At 48.5% G+C, this 23,995-nt stretch overlaps 1 protein-coding gene across 1 annotated transcript in view; it reads left to right on the top strand.

Annotated features, from left to right (window-relative positions):
* LOC144487450 (uncharacterized) overlaps nt 1-23,995 on the top strand; it is a 142,169-nt gene that overhangs the window by 65,549 nt on the left and 52,625 nt on the right. Inside the window, exons 4-5 of the mRNA XM_078205528.1 lie at nt 105-267; nt 361-525. Of these exons, the coding sequence (XP_078061654.1) occupies nt 105-267; nt 361-525 (328 nt within the window). The remainder of the gene's footprint in view (nt 1-104; nt 268-360; nt 526-23,995) is intronic.

The raw sequence follows: 23,995 nt of genomic DNA, 5'->3' as shown, positions 1-23,995 counted from the left end.
GCATCTCTGGAAATAAACAGAGTTAATGTTTGGTGTTGTGATAACTCCTCTGCTCTGAAGATGGTTCGTCACAAAGGGTAACGTTATTCTGTTTCTCTCCGCAGAGGCTGCCTGACCAGCTGAGTATTTGCAGCCTCTTTTTATTTGGATTGCATCAGTACAGCGACGAACTGTGTGATTGTCCTTTCAGTCCTGGTAGTTCGACCATTCCTGAGACTGTTGTTCCAGTAAGGCGTTGCTCCACACACGCCACAGGCTGGTTAAGAGGTAATTTCAGACTCTGTTACATCAGATTGACATTGACTGTCCAACACAATTCACACTGGAGACACTTTTCAATCTTTCTATTCCTCATTTCAGGATCTCATCCCAGTCTGCGTGAAGGGATAGTAAAGAGGACAGTTTGTTTTCACTGGAGTGGAAACACCTGTCGCTGGCACCAAGAAATAAAGATCAAACGCTGCTCCAATTTCTTTGTTTATGAGTTGAAGAAGCCACGTGTCTGTTCCCTCGCTTACTGCACAGGTACATTGGTGTTTGGAAATGATGTAAAGAGAAAACTCTGGGATGTACCAGCTCAGCAGCTCAACTGACAAAGTTACACGAGAGCCTCTGTTTCGTAAGGGACTGACACTCAAAGTATAATTTTTAGCAAAGGGAAATGATTCAGACACTCTGATAGCCCGTTTGTCGCCCTTCACTCACTCACTAACCTTCCTGCACAAGGAGGGAAATTAAAATAATTAATTCTCAAGGAGTTGTGGAATAGACACTTTGAGAATGAAGATGTGATTGGGCATAGTCAACATGGATTAATCAATGGTGAATCACGTTTGACAAACATGTTGGAGGTTTGTGAGGATATTCCTAACATAATTGAGAAAAGTGGATGCAGTGTTCCTGGAGTTTCAGAAGGCTTTTAATCAGGTCAGCAATGGAAAGTTGGTCAACACAAATAAAGCGTTGGGATAGGAGGTAATATACTGGCATCGATTAAAGATTGGTTAACAGGCAGAAAGCAGAGTGGCAATAAACAGCTCATTCTGGCGTTAGCAGCCTCTGACCAGAGGGGACCACAAGGGGTGGGAAAAGGAATTGTAGTCCGGAAGTCAGTGTTGAGGGTAGTGAGGTATTGGAGAAGGTATCAAGGTCAAGGGTGGGTACCAGTAGACAGGGAGGTGGGTTGAAGTGTGTCTACTGCAATGCAAGGAGCATCCGAAACAAGGTAGATGAACTTGGGACGTGGATTGGTACTTGGGACTACGTCGTTGTGGCCATTACGGAGACATGGGTAGAACAAGGACAGGAATGGTTGCTGGACGTTCCGGGGTACAGATGTTTCAGTAACTATAGGGAAGCTGGTAAAAGAGGTGGAGGAGAAGCATTGTTAATCAGGGATAGTTTAACGGCTGCGGAAAGGCACTTCGAGGGGAATCTGCCTACTGAGGTAATATGGGCTGAAGTTAGAAATAGGAAAGGAGCGGTCACGTTGTTAGGAGTTTACTATAGGTCCCCAAATAGTAATAGAGATGTGGAGGAAGAAATTGCTAAGCAGATTATGGATATGTGTGGGGGTCACAGGGTAGTTGTCATGGGGGACTTTAACTTTCCAAATATTGATTGGAACCTTTGTCGGTCGAATAGTTCGGATGGGGCAGTTTTTGTGCAGTGTGTGTGTGGTGAACCATAGATGGTTACCACTATGGGTACTTGTACATATGTTACTCTTGTTACTGTTGGGGTTAGGGTTGGGGTGTTCCACCTGTTAGCATTGTTCTGTGGTACACTCCGTTTGGCTCCGCCTTCTTATAGGAGTATAAAGGTCACTGCTACTTCCTAGTGGCCCTTAGTCTGGGATAGTATTGTTAAGCAGTATGCTCTTTTCTTGTTGCGAATAAAAGCCTTTATTCCCGGGTATGACCTAGCCTCCCGAGTGAATTAATCGCGCATCAGTGTGCAGGAGGGTTTCCTGACACAATATGTGGATAGGCCGACAAGAGGTGGGGCCACATTGGATTTGGTACTGGGAAATGAACCGGGCCAAGTGTTAGATTTGGTTGTGGGAGAGCACTTTGGAGATCGTATCAACAATTCGGTGTCTTTTGTTATTGCAATGGACAGGGGTAGGGCCGTACGGCAGGGCAAGGTTTATAATTGGGGGAGAGGTAATTATGATGCAATTAGGCAAGAATTAGGGGGCATAAGATGGGAACAGGAACTGTCAGGGAAAGGCACTAATGAAAAGTGGAACTTTTTCAAGGAACAAATACTGAGTGTCCTTGATAGGTATGTCTCTGTCAGGCAGGGAGGAAATGGCCGAGTGAGGGAACCATGGTTCACAAAAGAGGTGGAATGTCTTGTGAAAAGGAAGAGGGAAGCTTATGTAGGGATGAGGAAACAAGGTTCAGATGGCTCGATTGAAGGTTACAAGTTAGCAAGGAATGAGCTGAAAAAGGGGCTTAGGAGAGCTAGGAAGGGGCATGAGAAGTCCTTGGCGGGTCGGATCAAGGAAAACCCCAAGGCTTTTTACTCTTATGTGAGGAATAAAAGAATGACCAGGGTGAGGTTAGGGCCGGTCAAGGACAGTAGTGGGAACTTGTGTATGGAGTCAGTAGAGATAGGAGAGGTGATGAATGAATACTTTTCTTCAGGGTTCACCAAGGAGAGGGGCCATATTTTTGAGGAAGAGAAGGTGTGACAGGCTAATAGGCTGGAGGAAGTAGATGTTCAGAGGGAGGATGTACTAGCAGTTTTGAATAAACTGAAGCTCGATAAGTCCCCTGGGCCTGATGAAATATATCCTTGGATTCTTTGGGAGGCAAGGGATGAGATTGCAGAGCCTTTGGCTTTGATCTTTGGGTCCTCACTGTCCACGGGGATGGTGCCAGAGGACCGGAGAGTGGCGAATGTTGTTCCTCTGTTTAAGAAAAGATATAGAAATGACCCTGGTAATTATAGGCCGGTTAGTCTTACTTCGGTGGTTGGTAAGTTGATGGAAAAGGTCCTTCGGGATGGGATTTACGACCATTTAGAAAGATGCGGATTAATCCGGGATAGTCAGCACGGATTCGTGAAGGGCAAGTCGTGTCTCACAAATTTGATAGAATCTTTTGAGGAGGTAACTAAGTGTGTTGATGAAGGTAGGGCAGTTGATGTCATATACGTGGATTTTAGTAAGGCGTTTGATAAGGTCCCCCATGGTCGGCTTTGATGAAAGTAAGGAGGTGTGGGATAGAGAGAAAGTTGGCCAATTGGATAGGTAACTGGCTATCGTACTCCCCGAGTTGGAGATCTCTACTGCCTCCCGAAGATACACAAGGCAAACACACCCGGCTGTCCCATCGTATCGGGCAATGGGACTCTGTGCGAGAACCTCTCCGGCTATGTCGAGGGCATCCTGAAACCCATTGTACAAAGAACCCCCAGCTTTTGTCGCGACACTACGGACTTCCTACAGAAACTCAAAGCACATGGAGCAGTTGAACCAGGAGCACTCCTCGTTACAATGGATGTCTCGGCACTCTACACCAGCATCCCTCACGATGATGGCATTGCTGCAACAGCCTCAGTACTCAACGCCGACAACTGCCAGTTTCCAGATGCAATTTTACAACTCATCTGCTTCATTCTGGACCACAATGTCTTCACCTTCAACAACCAGTTCTTCATCCAGACACACGAAACAGCCACGGGGACCAAATTTGCACCTCAATATGCCAACTTCTTCATGCACAGGTTCGAACAAGACTTCTTCACCGCACAGGACCTTCAACCGATGCTATACACTAGATACATCGATGACATTTTCTTCCTTTGGAGTCATGGTGAGCAATCACTGAAACAACTATATGATGGCATCAACAAGCTCCATCCCACCATCAGACTCACCATGGACTACTCTCCGGAATTGGTTGCATTCTTGGACACACGCATCTCCATTAAGGACGGTCACCTCAGCACCTCACTGTACCGCAAGCCCACGGATAACCTCATGATGCTCCACTTCTCCAGCTTCCACCCTAAACACGTTCAAGAAGCCATCCCCTACGGACAAGCCCTCCGTATACACAGGATCTGCTTGGATGAGGCGGATCACAACAGACACCTCCAGAGGCTGAAAGATGCCGTCATAAGAACAGGATATGGCGTTCGACTCATCGATCGACAGTTCCGACGCGCCACAGCAAAAAACCGCACCGACCTCCTCAGAAGACAAACACGGGACCCGGTGGACAGAGTACCCTTCGTTGTCCAGTACTTCCCCGGAGCGGAGAAGCTACGGCATCTCCTCCAGAGCCTTCAACATGTCATTGATGAAGACGAACATCTCGCCAAGGCCATCCCCACACCCCCACTTCTTGCCTTCAAACAACCGCACAACCTCAAACAGACCATTGTCCGCAGCAAACTAACCAGCCTTCAGGAAAACAGTGACCACGACACCACACAACCCTGCCACAGCAACCTCTGCAAGACGTGCCGGATCATCGACATGGATGCCATCATCTCATGTGAGAACACCGTCTACCAGGTACACGGTACCTACTCTTGCAACTCGGCCAACGTTGTCTACCTGATACGCTGCAGGAAAGGATGTCCCGAGGCATGGTACATTGGGGAAACCATGCAGACGTTACGACAACGGATGAATGAACACCGCTCGACAATCACCAGGCAAGACTGTTCTCTTCCTGTGGGGGAGCACTTCAGCGGTCATGTGCATTCAGCCTCTGATCTTCGGGTAAGCGTTCTCCAAGGCGGCCTTCACGGCACACGACAGCGCAGAGTTGCTGAGCAGAAACTGATAGTCAAGTTCCGCACACATGAGGACGGCCGAAACGGGGATGTTGGGTTTCTGTCACACTATCAGCAACCCCCACAGCTTGCCTCCTGGACTTGCAGAATCTCACTGGCTGTCCTGTCTGGGGACAATACACGTCTCTTTTAACCTGTGCTTAATGCTCCCTCCACTCACATTGTCTGTATCTTTAAGACCTGGTTGGCTGTGGAGATTCGCATTCTAATCAGTATTCTGTAACTTGATTTTGTGTCTCTGTGCCCTGTTTGAGAGCAGATTTCCACTCCATCTGACGAAGGAGCAGCGCTCCGAAAGCTAATGGCATTTGCTACCAAATAAACCTGTTGGACTTTAACCTGGTGTTGTTAAAACTCTGACTGTGTTTACCCGAGTCCAACGCCTGCCTCTCCACATCAGACACTCCCAGGCCAGGTACAGCACAGGGCTAGATACAGAGTAAAGCTCCCTCTACACTGTCCCCATCAAACACTTGGGACACGGTGGACAGAGTACCCTTTGTCGTCCAGTACTTCCCCGGAGCGGAGAAGCTACGACATCTCCTCCGGAGCCTTCAACATGTCATTGATGAAGACGAACATCTCGCCAAGGCCATCCCCACACCCCCACTTCTTGCCTCCAAACAACCGCACAACCTCAAACAGACCATTGTCCGCAGCAAACTACCCAGCCTTCAGGAGAACAGTGACCACGGCACCACACAACCCTGCCACAGCAACCTCTGCAAGACGTGCCGGATCATCGACACAGATGCCATCATCCCACGTCAGAACACCATCTACCAGGTACACGGCACCTACTCTTGCAACTCGGCCAACGTTGTCTACCTGATTCGCTGCAGGATAGGATGTCCCGAGGCATGGTACATTGGGGAAACCATGCAGACGTTACGACAACGGATGAATGAACACCGCTCGACAATCACCAGGCAAGACTGTTCTCTTCCTGTTGGGGAGCACTTCAGCGGTCACGGGCATTCAGCCTCTGATCTCCGGGTAAGCCGTCTCCAAGGCGGCCTTCACGACACACGACAGCGCAGAGTCACTGAGCAGAGACTGATAGCCAGGTTCCGCACACATGAGGACGGCCTCAACCGGGATATTGGGTTCATGTCACACTATCTGTAACCCCCACAGCTTGCCTGGATGTGCAAAATCTCACTAACTGTCCTGTCTGGAGACAATACACATCTCTTTAACCTGTGCTTAATGCTCCCTCCACTCACATTGTCTGTACCTTTAAGACTTGATTAGCTGTAAAGACTCACATTCCAATCATTATTCATGTAAATTGAATTTGTGTCTTTGTGCCCTGTTTGTGATCAGAACTCCCACCCACCTGACGAAGGAACAGCCTGTTCCGAAAGCTAGTGGCTTTTGCTATCAAATAAACCTGTTGGACTTTAACCTGGTGTTGTTAGACTTCTTACCCCATCAAACACTCCCAGGACAGTTACATCACAGGGCTAGGTGCAGAGTAAAGCTCCCTCCACACTGTCCCTGTCAAACATGCCCAGGACAGGGTATACTACAGGTCCCCCAACAGCCCAAGGGAAGTGGAAGAACGGATATGTCAGGAGATACTGGATGGGTGCAGGAAAAATAGGGTTGTTGTAGTGGGAGACTTCAATTTCCCTGGTATAGACTGGAAATCGCTGAGAGCTGGGACTCTGAATGGGGAGGAATTTGTAAAATGCGTACAGGAGGGTTCTTTGGAACAATATGTAGATAGCCCGACGAGAGAGGGGGCTATACTGGACCTAGTACTGGGGAATGAGCCCGGTCAGGTCTTCAAAGTTTTGGTAGGGGAACATGTGGCAAATAGTGACCACAATTCTGTTAGCTTTAGGGTAGTGATAGAAAAGGATGAGTGGTGTCCCAAGGGTAATGTGTTGGATTGGGGGAAGGCTAACTTTAGTGGGATGAGGCAGAAATTGGCAGCTCTTGATTGGGAGAGGCTGTTTGAGGGTAAATCCACATCTGGCATGTGGGAGTCTTTTAAGGATCAGTTGTTAGGGCTGCAGGACAGGCATGTGCCTGTAAAAAGAAGGATAGGAAGGGTAGGATTCGAGAACCGTGGATAACCAGGGAAATTGAGGGACTGGTCAAAAAGAAAAGAGAGGCGTATGTTAGGTCCAGGCAGCTAAAAACGGAGGGAGCTCTGGAGGAGTACAAAGAAAGTAGGAAAGAACTCAAACGGGGAATTAGAAGGGCAAAAAGGGGTCACGAAATGTCCTTGGCAGACAGGATTAAGGAGAATCCCAAGGCATTTTATTCCTACGTTAGGAACAAAAGGGTTGTCAGGGAAAAAATCGGACCTCTCAGGGACAAAAGTGGGGAATTATGCTTGGAGCCCAAAGAAGTAGGGGAGATCCGAAATGAATACTTTGCGTCGGTATTCACAAAGGAGAGGGATGTGTTGACTGGGAGTGTCTCGGAGGGGAGTGTTGAACCGTTGGAGAAAATCTCCATTACAAGGGAGGAAGTGTTAGGTTTGTTAGAGAATATAAAGACTGACAAATCCCCAGGGCCTGATGGAATCTATCCAAGGCTGCTCAGGGAGACGAGAGATGAAATCGCTGGGCCTCTGACGCAAATCTTTGCTTGTCACTGGACGCAGGTGAGGTCCCAGAGGATTGGAGGATAGCTAATGTGGTCCCGTTATTTAAGAAGGGTAGGAAGGATAACCCAGGTAATTATAGGCTGGTGAGCTTGACGTCCGTGGAGGGGAAGTTGTTGGAGAAGATTCTTAGAGATAGGATGTAGAACATAGAACATAGAACAGTACAGCACAGAACAGGCCCTTCGGCCCACGTTGTTGTGCCGAGCTTTGTCTGAAACCCAGATCAAGCTATTTCCTCCCTATCATCCCGAAGTATGGGCGGCACGGTAGCACAGTGGTTAGCACTGCTGCTTCACAGCTCCAGGGTCCTGGGTTCGATTCCCAGCTCGGGTCACTGTCTGTGTGGAGTTTGCACATTCTCCTCATGTCTGCGTGGGTTTCCTCTGGGTGCTCCGGTTTCCTCCCACAGTCCAAAGATGTGCGGGTTGGGTTGATTGGCCAGGTTAAAAATTGCCCCTTCGAGTCCTGAGATGTGTAGGTTAGAGGGATTAGTGGGTAAATATGTGGGGGTAGGGCCTGGTTGGGATTGTGGTCGGTGCAGACTCGATGGGCCGAATGGCCTCCTTCTGCACTGTAGGGTTTCTATGATTCTATGAAGTACTCCATGTGCCTATCCAATAGCTTCTTAAATGTTCCTAAAGTTTCTGACTCCACTATCCCTGCAGGCAGTCCATTCCACACCCCAACCACTCTCTGAGTAAAAAACCTACCTCGGACATCCTTCCTATATCTCCCACCATGAACCCTATAGTTATGCCCCCGAGTTACCACTCCATTCACCCGACGAAATAGTCTATGAACGTTCACTCTATCTATCCCCCTCATCATCTTATAAACCTCTATCAAGTCTCCTCTCAACCTCCTCCGCTCCAAAGAGAAAAGCCCAAGTTCCCTCAACCTTTGGAGGGCCGAAGGGCCTGTTTCCTGTGCTGTACTGTTCTCAGTTCTTTCCTCATAAGACCCACCCTCCAAACCAGGCAGCATCCTGGTAAATCTCCTTTGCACTCTTTCCAGTGTCTCCACATCCTTCTTATAGTGAGGTGACCAGAACTGCACACAATATTCCAAATGTGGTCTCACCAAGGTCCTGTACAGTTGCAGCATAACCCCACGGCTCTTAAACTCAATCCCCCTGTTAATGAATGCCAACACACTATAGGCCTTCTTCACGGCTCTATCCACTTGAGTGGCAACCTTCAGAGATCTATGGATATGAACCCCAAGATCTCTCTGTTCCTCCACATTCTTCAGAACCCTACCTTTGACCCTGTAATCCACATTTAAATTTGTCCTACCAAAATGAATCACCTCGCATTTGTCAGGGTTAAACTCCATTTGCCATTTTTCAGCCCAGCTCTGCATCTTATCTATATCTCTTTGCAGCCTACAACAGCCCTCCACCTCATCCACTACTCCACCAATCTTGGTGTCATCAGCAAATTTACTGATCCACCCTTCAGCCCCCTCCTCCAAGTCATTTATAAAAATGACAAATAGCAGAGGACCAAGCACTGATCCCTGTGGCACTCCGCTGGTAACCGGTTTCCAGTCCGAAAATTTTCCATCCACCACCACCCTCTGTCTTCTGTTAGATCATAGAAATCATAGAAACCCTACAGTACAGAAAGAGGCCATTCGGCCCATCGAGTCTGCACCGACCACAATCCCACCCAGGTCCTACCCCCATATCCCTACATATTTACCCGCTAATCCCTCTAACCTATGCATCTCAGGACACTAAGGGCAATTTAATCATGGCCAATCAACCTAACCCGCACATCTTTGGAATGTGGGAGGAAACCGGAGCACCCGGAGGAAACCCACGCAAACATGAGGCGAATGTGCAAACTCCACACAGACAGTGACCTAAGCCGGGAATCGAACCCAGGTCCCTGGAGCTGTGAAGCAGCAGTGCTAACCACTGTGCTACCGTGCCGCCCATATGATGTGGAGATGCCGGCGTTGGACTATTTGCGACCAAATAAACCTGTTGGACTTTAACCTGGTGTTGTGAGACTTCTTACTTCTGTTAGATAGCCAGTTACCTACCCAATTGGCCAAACTTCCCTCTATCCCACACATCCTTACTTTCTTCATAAGCCGACCATGGGAGACTTTATCAAACGCCTTACTAAAATCCATGTATATGACATCAACTGCACTACCTTCATCTACATACTTAGTTACCTCCTCAAAAAATTCTATCAAATTTGTGAGGCAAGACTTGCCCTTCACAAATCCGTGCTGACTATCCCGGATTAAGCTGCATCTTTCTAAATGGTCGTAAATCCTATCCCTGAGGACCTTTTCCATCAACTTACCGACCACCGAAGTAAGACTAACCGGCCTATAATTACCAGGGTCATTTCTATTCCCTTTCTTAAACAGAGGAACCACATTCGCCAATCTCCAGTCCTCTGGCACCACCCCCGTGGACAGTGAGGACGCAAAGATCAATGCCAAAGGCTCTGCTATCTCATCCCTTGCCTCCCAAAGGTTCCTAGGATATATTTCATCAGGCCCAGGGGACTTATCAACTTTCAGTTTATTCAAAATTGCTAGTACATCTTCCCTCCGAACATCTACTTCCTCCAGCCTATCAGCCTGTGACACCCTCTCTTCCTCAAAAACATGGCCCTCTCCTTGGTGAACACTGAAGAAAAGTATTCATTCATCACCTCTCCTATCTCTTCTGACTCCATGCACAAATTCCCACTGCCGTCCTTGACCGGCCCCAACCTCACCCTGGTCATTCTTTTATTCCTCACATAAGAGTAAAAAGCCTTGGGGTTTTCCTTGATCCGACCCGCCAAGGACTTCTCATGCCCCCTCCTAGCTCTCCTAAGCCCCTTTTTCAGCTCATTTCTTGCTAACTTGTAACCCTCCATCGAGCCAACTGAACCTTGTTTTCTCAACCTTACACATGCTTCCTTCTTCCTCTTGACAAGACATTCCACCTCTTTTGTGAACCATGGTTCCCTCACTCGGCCATTTCCTCTCTGCCTGGCAGGGACATACCTATCAAGGACACGCAGTATTTGTTCCTTGAAAAAGTTCCACTTTTCATTAGTGCCTTTCCCTGACAATTTTTGTTCCCATCCTATGCTTCCTAATTCCTGCCTCATTGCATCATAATGACCTCTCCCCCAATTGTAAACTATGCCCTGCCACATGGCCCTCTCCCTCTCCATTGCAATAACAAAAGACACCGAATTGTGGTCACTCCTGTCCTTGTTCTACCCATGTCTCCGTAATGGCCACAACATCGTAGTCCCAAGTGCCAATCCACGCCCCAAGTTCACCTACCTTATTTTGGATGCTCCTTGCATTGAAGTAGACACACTTCAACCCACCTTCTTGTCTGCTGGTACCCACCTTTGACCATGATACCCTTCCCAGTACCTCACTACACTCACTGACCTCCGGACTACAACTCCTTTTCCCATCCCCCTGACAAATTGGTTTAAACCCCCCCGAAGAGCTGTAGCAAATTTCCCTCCCAGGATATTGATGCCCTTCTGGTTCAGGTGTACCCCGTCCTGTTGGTACAGGTCCCACCTTCCCCAGAAAGTGTTCCAAAGTGCTCTCCCACAACCAAATCCAACACTTGGCCCGGTTCATTTCCCATTACCAAATCCAATGTGGCCCCACCTCTTGTCGGCTTATCCACATATTGTGTCAGGAACCCCTCCTGCACACACTGCACAAAAACTGCCCCATCCAAACTATTCGACCTATGAAGGCTCCAATCAATATTTGGAAAGTTAAAGTCCCCCATGACAACTACCCTGTGACCCCCACACCTATCCATAATCTGCTTAGCAATTTCTTGCTCCACATCTCTATTACTATTTGGGGGCCTATAGTAAACTCCTAACAACGTGACCGCTCCTTTCCTATTCCTAACCTCAGCCCATATTACCTCTGTAGGCAGATCCCCTTCGAAATGCCTTTCTGCAGCCGTTACACTCTCCTTGATTAACAGTGCCACTCCTCCACCTCTTTTACCAGCTACCCTACACTTACTGAAACACCTATACCCCGGAACCTCCAACAACCATTCCTGTCCTTGTTCTACCCATGTCTCCGTAATGGCCACAACATCGTAGTCCCAAGTGCCAATCCACGCCCCAAGTTCACCTACCTTATTTTGGATGCTCCTTGCATTGAAGTAGACACACTTCAACCCACCTTCTTGTCTGCTGGTACCCACCTTTGACCATGATACCCTTCCCAGTACCTCACTACACTCACTGACCTCCGGACTACAACTCCTTTTCCCATCCCCTTGACAAATTGGTTTAAACCCCCCCGAAGAGCTGTAGCAAATTTCCCTCCCAGGATATTGGTGCCCTTCTGGTTCAGGTGTACCCCGTCCTGTTGGTACAGGTCCCACCTTCCCCAGAAAGTGTTCCAATTATCCACATAGCTGAAACCCTCCCTCCTACACCATCCCTGCATCCATGTGTTTAACTGCACTCTCTCCCTGTTCCTCAACTCGCTATCCCGTTGGACCGGCAACATACCAGAGATGACAACCTGTTTTGTCCCGGCTCTCAGCTTCCACCCTAGCTCCCTGAATTCCTGTTTTAAATCCCCGTCCCCTCTCTTACCTATGTCTTTGGTGCCGGCGTGCACCACGACTTGTGACTGTTCCCCCTCCCCCTTTAGAATCCTGAAGACACGGTCGGAGATGTCACGGACCCTGGCATCCGGGAGGCAACATACCATCCGTGAGTCTCTCTTGTTGCCACAGAACCTCCTATCTATCCCTCTAACAAACGAGTCCCCAATAACTATAGCTCTACCGCTCTCTTAAATATATGCGCATTTAGAAAGGAATAAACTCATTCACGATAGTCAGCATGGTTTTGTGAGAGGGAGGTCATGCCTCACTAACCTGGTGGAGTTTTTTGAAGAAGTGACCAGAATGGTTGATGAGGGAAGGGCCGTGGATGTCGTCTATATGGACTTTAGTAAAGCGTTTGACAAAGTCCCTCATGGTAGGCTGGTGAAAAAGGTTGGATCTCATGGGATAAAGGGGGAGGTGGCTAGATGGGTGGAGAACTGGCTTGGTCACAGAAAGCAGAGGGTGGTAGTGGAAGGGTCTTTTTCCGGCTGGAGGCCTGTGACTAGTGGTGTTCCGCAGGGCTCTGTATTGGGACCTCTGCTGTTTGTGATTTATATAAACGATCTGGAAGAAGGTGTAACTGGGGTGATCAGTAAGTTTGCGGATGACACAAAATTGGCAGGACTTGCAGATAGTGAGGAGCATTGTCAGAAGCTACAGAAGGATATAGATAGGCTGGAAATTGGGCAAAGAAATGGCAGTTGGAGTTCAATCCTGATGAATGCGAAGTGATGCATTTTGGTAGAAATAATGTAGGGAGGAGCTATACGATAAATGGCAGAACCATAAAGGGTGTAGATACGCAGAGGGACCTGGGTGTGCAAGTCCACAGGTCCTTGAAGGTGACATCACAGGTGGAGAAGGTGGTGAAGAAGGCCTATGGCATGCTTGCCTTTATAGGACGGGGCATAGAGTATAAAAGTTGGGGTCTGATGTTGCAGATGTATAGAACGTTAGTTCGGCCGCATTTGGAATACTGCGTCCAGTTCTGGTCGCCACACTACCAGAAGGACGTGGAGGCTTTGGAGAGAGTACAGAGGAGGTTTACCAGGATGTTGCCTGGTATGGAGGGGCTTAGTTATGAGGAAAGCTTGGGTAAACTGGGGTTGTTCTCCCTGGAAAGACGGAGGATGAGGGGAGACTTAATAGAGGTGTATAAAATTATGAAAGGCATAGATAGGGTGAACGGTGGGAAGCTTTTCCCCAGGTCGGTGGTGACGTTCACGAGGGGTCATAGGTTCAAGGTGAAGGGGGGGAGGTTTAACACAGATATCAGACGGACATATTTTACACAGAGGGTGGTGGGGGCCTGGAATGCGCTGCCAGGCAAGGTGGTGGAGGCAGACACACTGGGAACGTTTAAGACTTATCTAGATAGCCATATGAACGGAGTGGGAATGGAGTGATACAAAAGAATGGTCTAGTTTGGACCAGGGAGCGGCACGGGCTTGGAGGGCCGAAGGGCCTGTTCCTGTGCTGTATTGTTCTTTGTTCTTTGACAGGTAAAGCACAGGGTTAGATACAGAGTAAAGCTCCCTCTAAAGCTCAAGGTTAAACAGAGTTTGTAATATTCTCGGTTACCACAGCTTTCAGGGGTGTTTTCCATCTACCATCAATCAGGTGTTATGTCCATCAATCAAGCTTCATCTACAGTAAAGTTTATTTATTCGTCACAAGTAAAGCTTACATTAAGACTGAAATGAAGTTACTGTGAAATTCCTTTAGTTGCCACAGCCAGTTTGGGTCAATGCGCCTAACCAGCACGTCTTTCACAATGTGGAAGGAAACTGGAGCACCCGGAGGAAACCCACGCAGACACGGGGAGAATGTGCAAATTCCACACAGATAGTGACCCAAGCCAGGAACTGAACCCGGGTCCCTGGCGCTGTGAGGCAGCAGCGCTAAGCATTGTGCCACTGTGCCGTCCCATCTTCCGATGCTTCAGGTGACCAGATACGTTGACTGAGCAATTTGGTTCACAGAACGCAGTAGAACAGTACCTTTGACCCAAGTGAATACATTTTCATATTCCAGCTTGAGAAAGTGGAAAAACAAAATATTTATCCTCAACACAAGCAGGAAAAGGTGCAAGACCTCGAAAAACAGCTCACTACCGATTGCTATTGATTCACAGCTGGGTTAAGATCAATGTCTAACGAACAAGGAAATACAAACTTACTTTATTTTCCAGAAGCTTCATATCAGAGCAAAAATAAACTGCGCACCACAAAGTTTCAAAATATAGTAGCTGCAGGCCACAGGCTGAACCACTCAGTCACACTCACCCTCAGACCCTCACTCACTCACACACTCACCCTCAGAGACTCACCCTCAGACCCTCACTCACTCACTCACTCACTCACTCACTCACCCTCTCACACTCACTCACGCACTCACCCTCAGAGACTCACTCACTCACTCTCTCACACTCACCCTCAGACTCTCACCCTCAGACACTAACTCACTCACCCTCTCACACTCACCCTCAGACCCTCATTCACCCTCACTCGCTCACCGACACCCTCACTCACTCACTGACACAGCATCACTCACTCACTCACCCAACCCCAATCACTCATCCACAGCCTCACTCACTCACCCTCACTCATAGAATCATAGAATCCTACAGTGCAGAAGGAGGCCATTCAGCCCATCGAGTCTGCACTGACCACAATCCCACCCAGGTCCTATCCCCATAACCCCATGCATTTACCTTAGCTAATCCCCCTGACACTAAGGGGCAATTTAGCATGGCCAATCCACCTAACCCCGCACATCTTTGGAGTGTGGGAGGAAACCGGAGCACCCGGAGGAAACCCACGCAGACATGGGGAGAACGTGCAGACTCCACACAGACAGTCAACCCAAGGCCGGGAATCGAATCCAGGTCCCTCGCGCTGTGAGTTAGCAGTGCTAACCATTGTGTCACCCTCACACCCTCACTCACTCACCCACACTCACTCACTCACTCTACCCACACTCACCCTCACTCACACACCCTCATCCTCACCCACATCCACATCCTCACTCATCCACCATCTAAAGTTGCCACAGTCCCCGATGACCAGAGGTTGCTCTTGGCTTTGAGGGGGAGAGCTGACTGTTAGCAGTTTAACCTGAGGGTCACCACACCTCAGGCGAGGGGCAAGGTTGAGAAGGCTGAATAACCTCAGATGGTGCAGGAATTGAACACACGCTTTTGGCGTCGCTGTGCATCACAAACCAGTTCGCAAACTGAGCTAAACAGACCTACCTGATTCACCCATCTACACCCACCCTCACACACTCACCTACCCTAACTCAGTCACTCACCCATGCTCACCAACACACATTCTCACTCATTCATCCACAGTATTCGAATTGTTTGATTTGATTTTGATTTGATTTATTATTGTTACATGCATTAGCATACAATGAAAAGTATTGTTTCTTGCGCGCTATACAGACAGAGCATACCATTCATAGAGAAGGAAACGAGAGAATGTAGAATGTAGTGTTACAGTCATAGCTCGGGTGTAGAGCAATCACTCACTCACCCACAACTCACTTGCTCACCCACACACCCTCACTCACTTACTCACTCATCTGGATTCAGTTCACAATACATCAGGTGGGGAGCAGTGAGAGACCAAGAGAAGCCCACAGCGAGTCGTGAGGTCCAGAAATACCAGACATGGGAGGGCAGTGGGAGAGAAAGAGGCTGGGGCAGGGAAAGAGAGAGGTTGGGGGAAAGAGTGAGAGACTGGGGGAGAAGGAGAGAAAGAGGCTGGGGCAGGGAAAGAGAGAGGCTGGGGGAAAGAGTGAGAGACTGGGGGAGAGGGAGAGAAAGAGACAGGGGGAGGGGGAGAGGGAGAGATACTAGGGAGAGAGAGAGACTGGAGGAAGGGGGGAATGAAAGAGACCGGGGGAACGGGGAGAGAACAAGCTGGGGTGGGGGGAGAGAGACTGGGGTGAGGGAGAGAGACTGCAAGTGAGGAGAGGAACTGGAAGATGGGGAGAGAGGCAGGTGGGAGAGAGAGAGCGAGATTGTGAGAGACTGGGGGAGGGGGAAAAATACAGATTGGGGGAAGGGGAACGGGTGATGGGTGGTTGGGGGAGACACTGAGGGGAGAGAGAGACTGGTGGAGAAAGATTGGGGGTGAGAGAGAGAGTGAGACTGTGGGGGAAATGCAGAGAATGGGAGGGAGGAGAGAGTCTGGAGATGGGGAGAGAGGCTGGTGGGAGAGAGAGAGATTGTGGGGGAGAGAGAGAGAGTGTGGGGAGGGGGAAAAAGAGAGAGAGACTGGGTAAAGGGGAAGAAGGTAATGGGTGGATGGGAGAGAGACGATGGGGAAGGTGAGAGAGACTGGGGGAGTGGGAGAGAGAGACTGGGGGCAGGACAAGGGAGAGCCGGAGGGAGGGGAATCGAGACTCAGAGGAGAGAGATTGGGGGAGAGAGTGTGTGGTTGGGGTGAGAAAGAAAGAGGCTGGGGGAGGAGTAAAGAGAGACTGGGAGGAGATGGAGGAGAGACAGGGGGAGAGACGGTGGGGGGAAGAGAGAGATTGGGAGGAGAGAGAGATGGGGGTATGGGTAGGGGGAGGGAGAGATCAGGTGCTGGGATGAGAGAGATTAGGAGGAGTTAGAGACTGGAGAGGGGGAGAGAGGGGGAGGAGGGAAAGAAAGAAACTGTGGGGAGCTGGGAAGAGAGACTAGGGGAAAGAACATAGAACATAGAACAGTACAGCACAGAACAGGCCCTTCAGCCCACGATGTTGTGCCGAGCTTTATCTGAAACCAAGATCAAGCTATCCCACTCCCTATCATCCTGGTGTGCTCCATGTGCCTATCCAATAACCGCTTAAATGTTCCTAAAGTGTCTGACTCCACTATCACTGCAGGCAGTCCTAACCACTCTCTGCGTAAAGAACCTACCTCTGATATCCTTCCTGTATCTCCCACCATGAACCCTATAGTTATGCCCCCTTGTAATATCTCCATCCATCCGAGGAAATAGTCTTTGAACGTTCACTCTATCTATCCCCTTCATCATTTTATACACCTCTATTAAGTCTCCCCTCAGCCTCCTCCGCTCCAGAGAGAACAGCCCTAGCTCCCTCAACCTTTCCTCATAAGACCTACCCTCCAAACCAGGCAGCATCCTGGTAAATCTCCTCTGCACTCTTTCCAGCGCTTCTACATCCTTCTTATAGTGAGGTGACCAGAACTGCACACAATATTCCAAATGTGGTCTCACCAAGGTCCTGTACAGTTGCAGCATAACCCCACGGCTCTTAAACTCCAAACCCCTGATAATAAAAGCTAACACACTATAGGCCTTCTTCACAGCTCTATCCACTTGAGTGGCAACCTTTAGAGATCTGTGGATATGGACCCCAAGATCTCTCTGTTCCTCCACAGTCTTCAGAATCCTACCTTTGACCCTGTAATCCACATTTAAATTCGTCCTCCCAAAATGAATCACCTCACATTTATCAGGGTTAAACTCCATTTGCCATTTTTCAGCCCAGCTTTGCATCCTATCTATGTCTCTTTGCAGCCTACAACAGCCCTCCACCTCATCCACTACTCCACCAATCTTGATGTCATCAGCAAATTTACTGATCCAAACTTCAGCCCCATCCTCTAAGTCATTAATAAAAATCACAAAGAGCAGAGGACCAAGCATTGATCCCTGTGGCACTCCGCTAGCACTTCGTCTATGTTGGGGGTGATCTTGCTGCCACTCTGCATAGGGATCTGTGGCAGAGGGAGGGAAGGGGCCGATCGGGGCTGGCCACTGGGATGTGGGGGGCGGGGGGGAGGGGGGGGCGGGTCCTGTGGGCTGGGTGGTCAGGACAGCTGGGGGGAGGGGGGGTGGGGGTTGGGACTGCCAGAGTGGGGTGGTGTCGGGACTGGCCCAGAGACGTCCAGGAGGCCAGCAATCGGGGGGAGGGGGGTCGGGGGGGGGGGGGAGGGCGGGAAGTGTTCGGGGGGGGGGGTGCGGGGGGGTGGTTGCAGGGGCAGCAATGCGGGTTTGCTGTGCTGGCCAGTGATCAGGAAGCCAGCAGTGCGGGGCTATCGCGCTTGCGCCGTGTCCGCTCTGATGGATCGGTGCTTGCGCGGTGGCCCACTCTGTACGATGCTGCTGGCCTCTCTAGCGGGAATAGGCTCTGCCCACTGATTTTCATCGTCAATCCCGCTCGTGCATTCTGCAGTGCTCAGAGCATTCATATGTAATTCCCGCTAAAAAAAACAGCGGGTTTTACTCCAGCTTTTACGCAAATATGGCACTTAGAATCTTTTTGGGAGAATCCTGGCCAATGTACTTCACAGTAAGAAGTTTAACAACACCAGGTTAAAATCCAACAGGTTTATTTGGTCATCAATTTGTTTGCGCACCACCACATCAATGTACTTCACACAGAGAGATAAAGTTCCACTAACCATTAGTGTCTGGAGTTCTGCATAGCAACGTTCCAATGAGACAGGGAAGTTATGGTAGGTTACAGGAACCATGGTGTACAAAGATTGTAATGAATCTAGTCAAGAAGAAAAGAAAAGCTTACAAAAGGTTCAGGGAGCTAGGTAATGTTAGAGACCTAGAAAAGTATACGGCTAATAGGAAGGAACTTAAGAAGGAAATTAGGAGAGCCAGAAGGGGTCATGAGAAGGCCTTGGCAGGCAGGATTAAGGAAAACCCCAAGGCATTCTACAAGTATGTGAAGAGCAAGAGGATAAGACGTGAAAGAATAGGACCTATCAAGTGTGACGGTGGGAAAGTTTGTATGGAACCGGAAGAAATAGCAGAGGTACTTAATGAATACTTTACTTCAGTATTCACTATGGAAAAGGATCTTGATGGTTGTAGTGCAGACTTGCAGCGGACTGAAAAGCTTGAGCGTGTAGATATTAAGAAAGAGGATGTGTTGGAGCTTTCGAAAAGCATCAAGTTAGATCAGTCGCCGGGACTGGATGAGATGTACCCCAGGCTACTGTGGGAGGTGAGGGAGGAGATTGCTGAGCCTCTGGCAATGATCTTTGCATCATCAATGGAGATGGGAGAGGTTCTGGAGGATTGGAGGATTGCGGATGTTTTTCCTTTATTCAAGAAAGGGAGTAGAGATAGCCCTGGAAATTATAGACCAGTGAGTCTAACCTCAGTGGTTGGTAAGTTGATGGAGCAGATCCTGAGAGGCAGGATTTATGAATATTTGGAGAGGTATAATATGATTAAGAATAGTCAGCATGGCTTTGTCAAAGGCAGATCATGCCTTACGAGCTTGATTGAATTTTTTGAGGATGCGACTAAACACATTGATGAAGGAAGAGCAGTAGATGTAGTATACATAGACTTCAGCAAGGCATTTGATAAGGTGCCCCATGCAAGGCGTATTGAGGAAGTGAGGGGGCATGGGATCCAAGGGGACATTGCTTTGTGGATCCAGAACTGGCTTGCCCACAGAAGGCAAAGAGTGGTTATAGATGGATGATATTCTGCATGGAGTGGAGTGGAGTGCCCAGGGATCTGTTCTGGGACCCTTACTCTTTGTGATTTTTATAAATGACCTGGATGAGGAAGTGGAGGGATGGGTTGGTAAGTTTGCTGATGACACAAAGGTTGGAGGTGTTGTGGATAGTGTGGAGGGATGTCAGAAGTTGCAGCGAGACATTGATAGGATGCAAGACTGGGCGGAGAAGTGGCAGATGGAGTTCAACGCAGATAAGTGTGAGGTGGTTCATTTTGGCAGGTCAAATAGGATGGCGGAATATAATATTATTGGTAGGACTCTTGGCAGTGTAGAAGATCAGAAGGATCTTGGGGTCCGAGTTCATAGGACGCTCAAAGCAGCTGTGCAGGTTGAGGCTGTGGTTAAGAAGGCGTATGGTGAACTGGCCTTCATCAATCGAGGAATTGAGTTTAGGAGTCGTGAGATAATGTTGCAGCTCTATAGGACCCTGATCAGACCACACTTGGAGTACTGTGCTCAGTTCTGGTCGCCTCATTACAGGAAGGATGTGGAATCCATAGAAAGGGTGCAGAGGAGATTTACAAGGATGTTGCCTGGGCTGAGGAGCATGCCTTATGAGGATAGGTTGAGTGCGCTCGGCCTTTTCTCCTTGGAGAGACGAAGGATGAGGGGTGACCTGATAGAGGTGTATAAGATGTTGAGAGGTATTGATCGAGTGGACAGTCAGAGGCTTTTTCCTAGGGCTGAAATGGTTGCCACAAGAGGATACAGGTTTAAGGTGCTGGAGAGTAGGTACAGAGGAGATGTCAGGGGTAATTTTTTCACTCAGAGAGTGGTGGGTGCATGGAATGGGCTGCCAGCAATGGCGATGGAGGCGGATTCGATAGGGTCTTTTAAGAGACTTTTAGATAAGTACATGGAACTTAGTAAGATAGAGGGTTATAGGTAAGCCTAGTAATCGCTAAGGTCGGGACATGTTCGGCACAACTTTGTGGGCTGAAGGGCCTGTATTGTGCTGTAGGTTTTCTATGTTTCTATGTTTCTAACCAGGATCGGAATGCCACCCAGAATGATCCGATCTTGAGCCAAGTAACGGATCTTGTCCTGAGAGGGAGGTCGAGTAATAGAAACCACCCCGAGGTTTGGCCGTATATGTCCCGAAGATAGGAGTTGTCGGTATTGGATAGATGTTTAATATGGGATATGAGAGTCGTTACTCCTCATTATTAAGAGGAAAGGTGCTGGAACAGGTGCACCAAGGGTGCCTGGGGGTGGTGTGAATGAAGGAAACAGCAAGAATGTTGATGCACAAATTGAAATGAAAGTGGGATTGTGTGAATACTGTGCTTTGGTACGAAAGGTGCTGTCCTCGCCACCTCTGCTTGATTAGATTATGGCTTTCCAAGTATTCTGCTATTACTTCCTTTAACGATTGATCCCAACATAGCACAATGGTTAGCACTGCTGCATTACAATGGCAGGGACCTGGTTTCAATTTCAGCCTCAGGTGACAGTCTGTATGTAGTTTGCACTTCTCTCCCTGTGTCAGTGTGAGTTTCCTCGGAGTGCTCCGGTTTCCTCCCACACTCCAAAGATATGTAGGTTAGGTTGATTGGCCATAGTAAATTGACTCTTAGGACCTGATTTTACCATCAAGTTGTGCCTGTTTTTGGGTGCCAAAACTTGGTAAAGTCGGGCATGCATTTAAATTGACTTAATGGGTTGCACGCCCAAACTTAACCGCACTTCCCCCTTTACCACTGCGTTCACCCGTCCAGATTTGTCACGAAACAGACATGGTCCACAAAGGTTTGATTTGGTCGCTCCAGCTTCTGAGGAGGTTATTCCGAGTGTCCGGCGGTTCTCTGCTTCAGATCGTTGGTGGGGGGGGGAGGGAGGCGAGTCAGATGGCTCTCTGACTCAGATCGGTGGGGAGGGGGGTCAAAGGGGTGTAGGGGGTCGGGGGCAGGAGGGGCGGGGGGGAAGGAGGGGTCTGCTGCCACTCTGTGTGTGATCAGTGGGGGGGGGAGAGGGGGCTGCGGGGAATGGGGGGTCCGCTGCCACTCTACGTGTGATTAGTGGGGAGGGAGAGGGGAGGGGCCGGCGATCGGTCTGGGTGGTGGGTGGATGAGAGGATAAGAGGGTCAGTAATGTTGTGGGGGTGGGGCAATGACTTTTGGGGGAAGTGGGGAGGCATTATCCGGCCCGGAAGCGATGTGACAGGGGAGCATTGTTCTATCATGGAGGCGCCAATCGGAGCTGCAGGATTTCAGGCGCATTAAGCCCCACCCACAGGTTTGTGCAGCACTATTCAGATTCGCTGCTATTTTTTCAGGCAGAGTGCATACGGGAACGCCTGAGAACGGGTCTAAAAGTCGGATATGAAACACTCCCAGTTTCAAGTCCGCCCAGCACTGAGAATGAAAATGGTAAAATAGGGCCCTTAGTGACAGGGGGGAATCAGCATGGTAAATACATGGGGTTACGGGCATAGGGCCTGGGTGGGATTGTTGGTGATGCAGGCTCAATGGGCTAAATGGCCTCCTTCTGCATTGTGGGAGTTCTATGATTCTGTGATACCTGAACCTTACTAACTCATCAATACAAATATGGGGATTGGCCTTTGTTTTGATATGGGGAACTGATCTGTCCTGGATCTTAGTTTGAGGTGCAATTGGGACTGAGATTTTGTAGTGACTCAGAAATCCTGCCCACAGTTAGAGGGTGAGTTCTGTATTTGTGACGTGTCTGGCTGTCCTGATCTGGAGACTTCTAGGAGAGGCTGGACTGCATTGGTGGCTCGTGCTTTCAGCAATAAAGTGAAATGATGTCAACTGTTGTCACCTTCTTTGGTCTTCCTCTGATCTGTTCTTTTATCTCACTCATTTGCCTGTTATTGGATGTTCATTTTGTGCTCGGTAAATCCTCCCCTTCTCCACGACCCAGCTGAATGTCTCACTCAGCAGTTCACCACCCACAGAGATCATCAAGATGAAAAATGAGACATTGGATGAAATGCAAGAAACAACATTTCCTGGCGATGAATTGGGTGGATGTAAATTTTGTAAAGGAAGTGTTTCTTTCGATGATTTATGTAATAGAACATAGAACATTACAGCGCAGTACAGGCCCTTCGGCCCTCGATGTTGCGCCGACCAGTGGAACCAATCTAAAGCCCCTCTAATCTACACTATTCCAATATCATCCATATGTTTATCCAATAACCATTTGAATGCTCTTAATGTTGATGAGTCCACTACTGCTGCAGGCAGGGCATTCCACGCCCTTACTACTCTCTGAGTAAAGAACCTACCTCAAACATCTGTCCTATATCTCTCACCCCTCAATTTAAAGCTATGTCCCCTCGTGCTAGCCATCACCATCCGAGGAAAAAGGCTCTCACTATCCACCCTATCTAATCCTCTGATCATCTTATATGTTCAGTTTAATTGTGTCTTACCTATAAAGGGTTGAAACTTCATGCTAGAATCAGTGGGCAAATTCTCCAACCATTCCCACCAATGGAATTTTCCGATCCCCAGGAGTTAACAAAACATCAGGTACCAATTGCAAACTGGTTTCCATCAAATGTTGATTTGTTGTTGACTTTTAAAGTGAGTGTGAACATTCTTGGGAAATTGTGAAAATGTCACTGTACATGTCAGAATCCGGGACTAAGAGTGACAATGATTGGATCAAATTACACAACACATAGCACAATATACACCTTCAGGCATATTGCTGGGTGAGTCTCATCCTCCAGGAAACAAATCATAATTCTGATCAAATCCATTTCTGCTATAAGTACTCACAGTTTGTCACAGACTTTACTGAAGCCTGAGGAGATCACACATCAGCACCTCATGAGATTCTGGTAAGCAGTCAGCTATGAATTGAAGTTTAGAATATGCTGAGGAGTTTTTAGCTATGGACTCAGGTTTATGCATGTGTTTTTGCCTCAATACATAGCTTAATAATGATCAGAGTTAGTAAAGGGACTGTGAGAGACCATCTGGCACAGTGATAGTGTCCCTATCTCTGGACCAGAAGCTTAGGGGTCGAGTCCAATGGCTGGACAATTTGGCCACAGAAGGTGCATTTAACGCAATTCAACAGGCTGATAATCAGCTCGGAAATCCTTCAACCACTTTCCCCCGATGATCCCCCAATGGGTAAAAAATATTGTGGGTTTGAAGATATGCAAGAGAGTAAGGAGACTTGAGATGGAGTTGGAGGATATATAAAGCAGGTATGAGCAAGCATGGTGTAATCAGTGGAGGTGAATTGGAGGGAAGAGGAGCAGGGGATTAAAGCGGGAGATTGAACCAACAAACATGGACATCTTGGGATCAAAAGGTATAAAATGAAGAGAAGCTCAATGATTTGTCATATTGCTTTGAGAAAAAGAAAGAGATGATCACAATCCCTGATTTCACTCAATATAAATAGATAAAGTCAACGTCTACAATTCCTTTCCT

The sequence above is a fragment of the Mustelus asterias genome, unplaced genomic scaffold (genome assembly GCF_964213995.1).
Source record: "Mustelus asterias unplaced genomic scaffold, sMusAst1.hap1.1 HAP1_SCAFFOLD_799, whole genome shotgun sequence".
In the NCBI taxonomy this organism is placed as follows: domain Eukaryota; kingdom Metazoa; phylum Chordata; class Chondrichthyes; order Carcharhiniformes; family Triakidae; genus Mustelus; species Mustelus asterias.
Note: the sequence above shows the minus strand (reverse complement) of the source record. Positions and strands in the feature narration are given on the sequence as shown.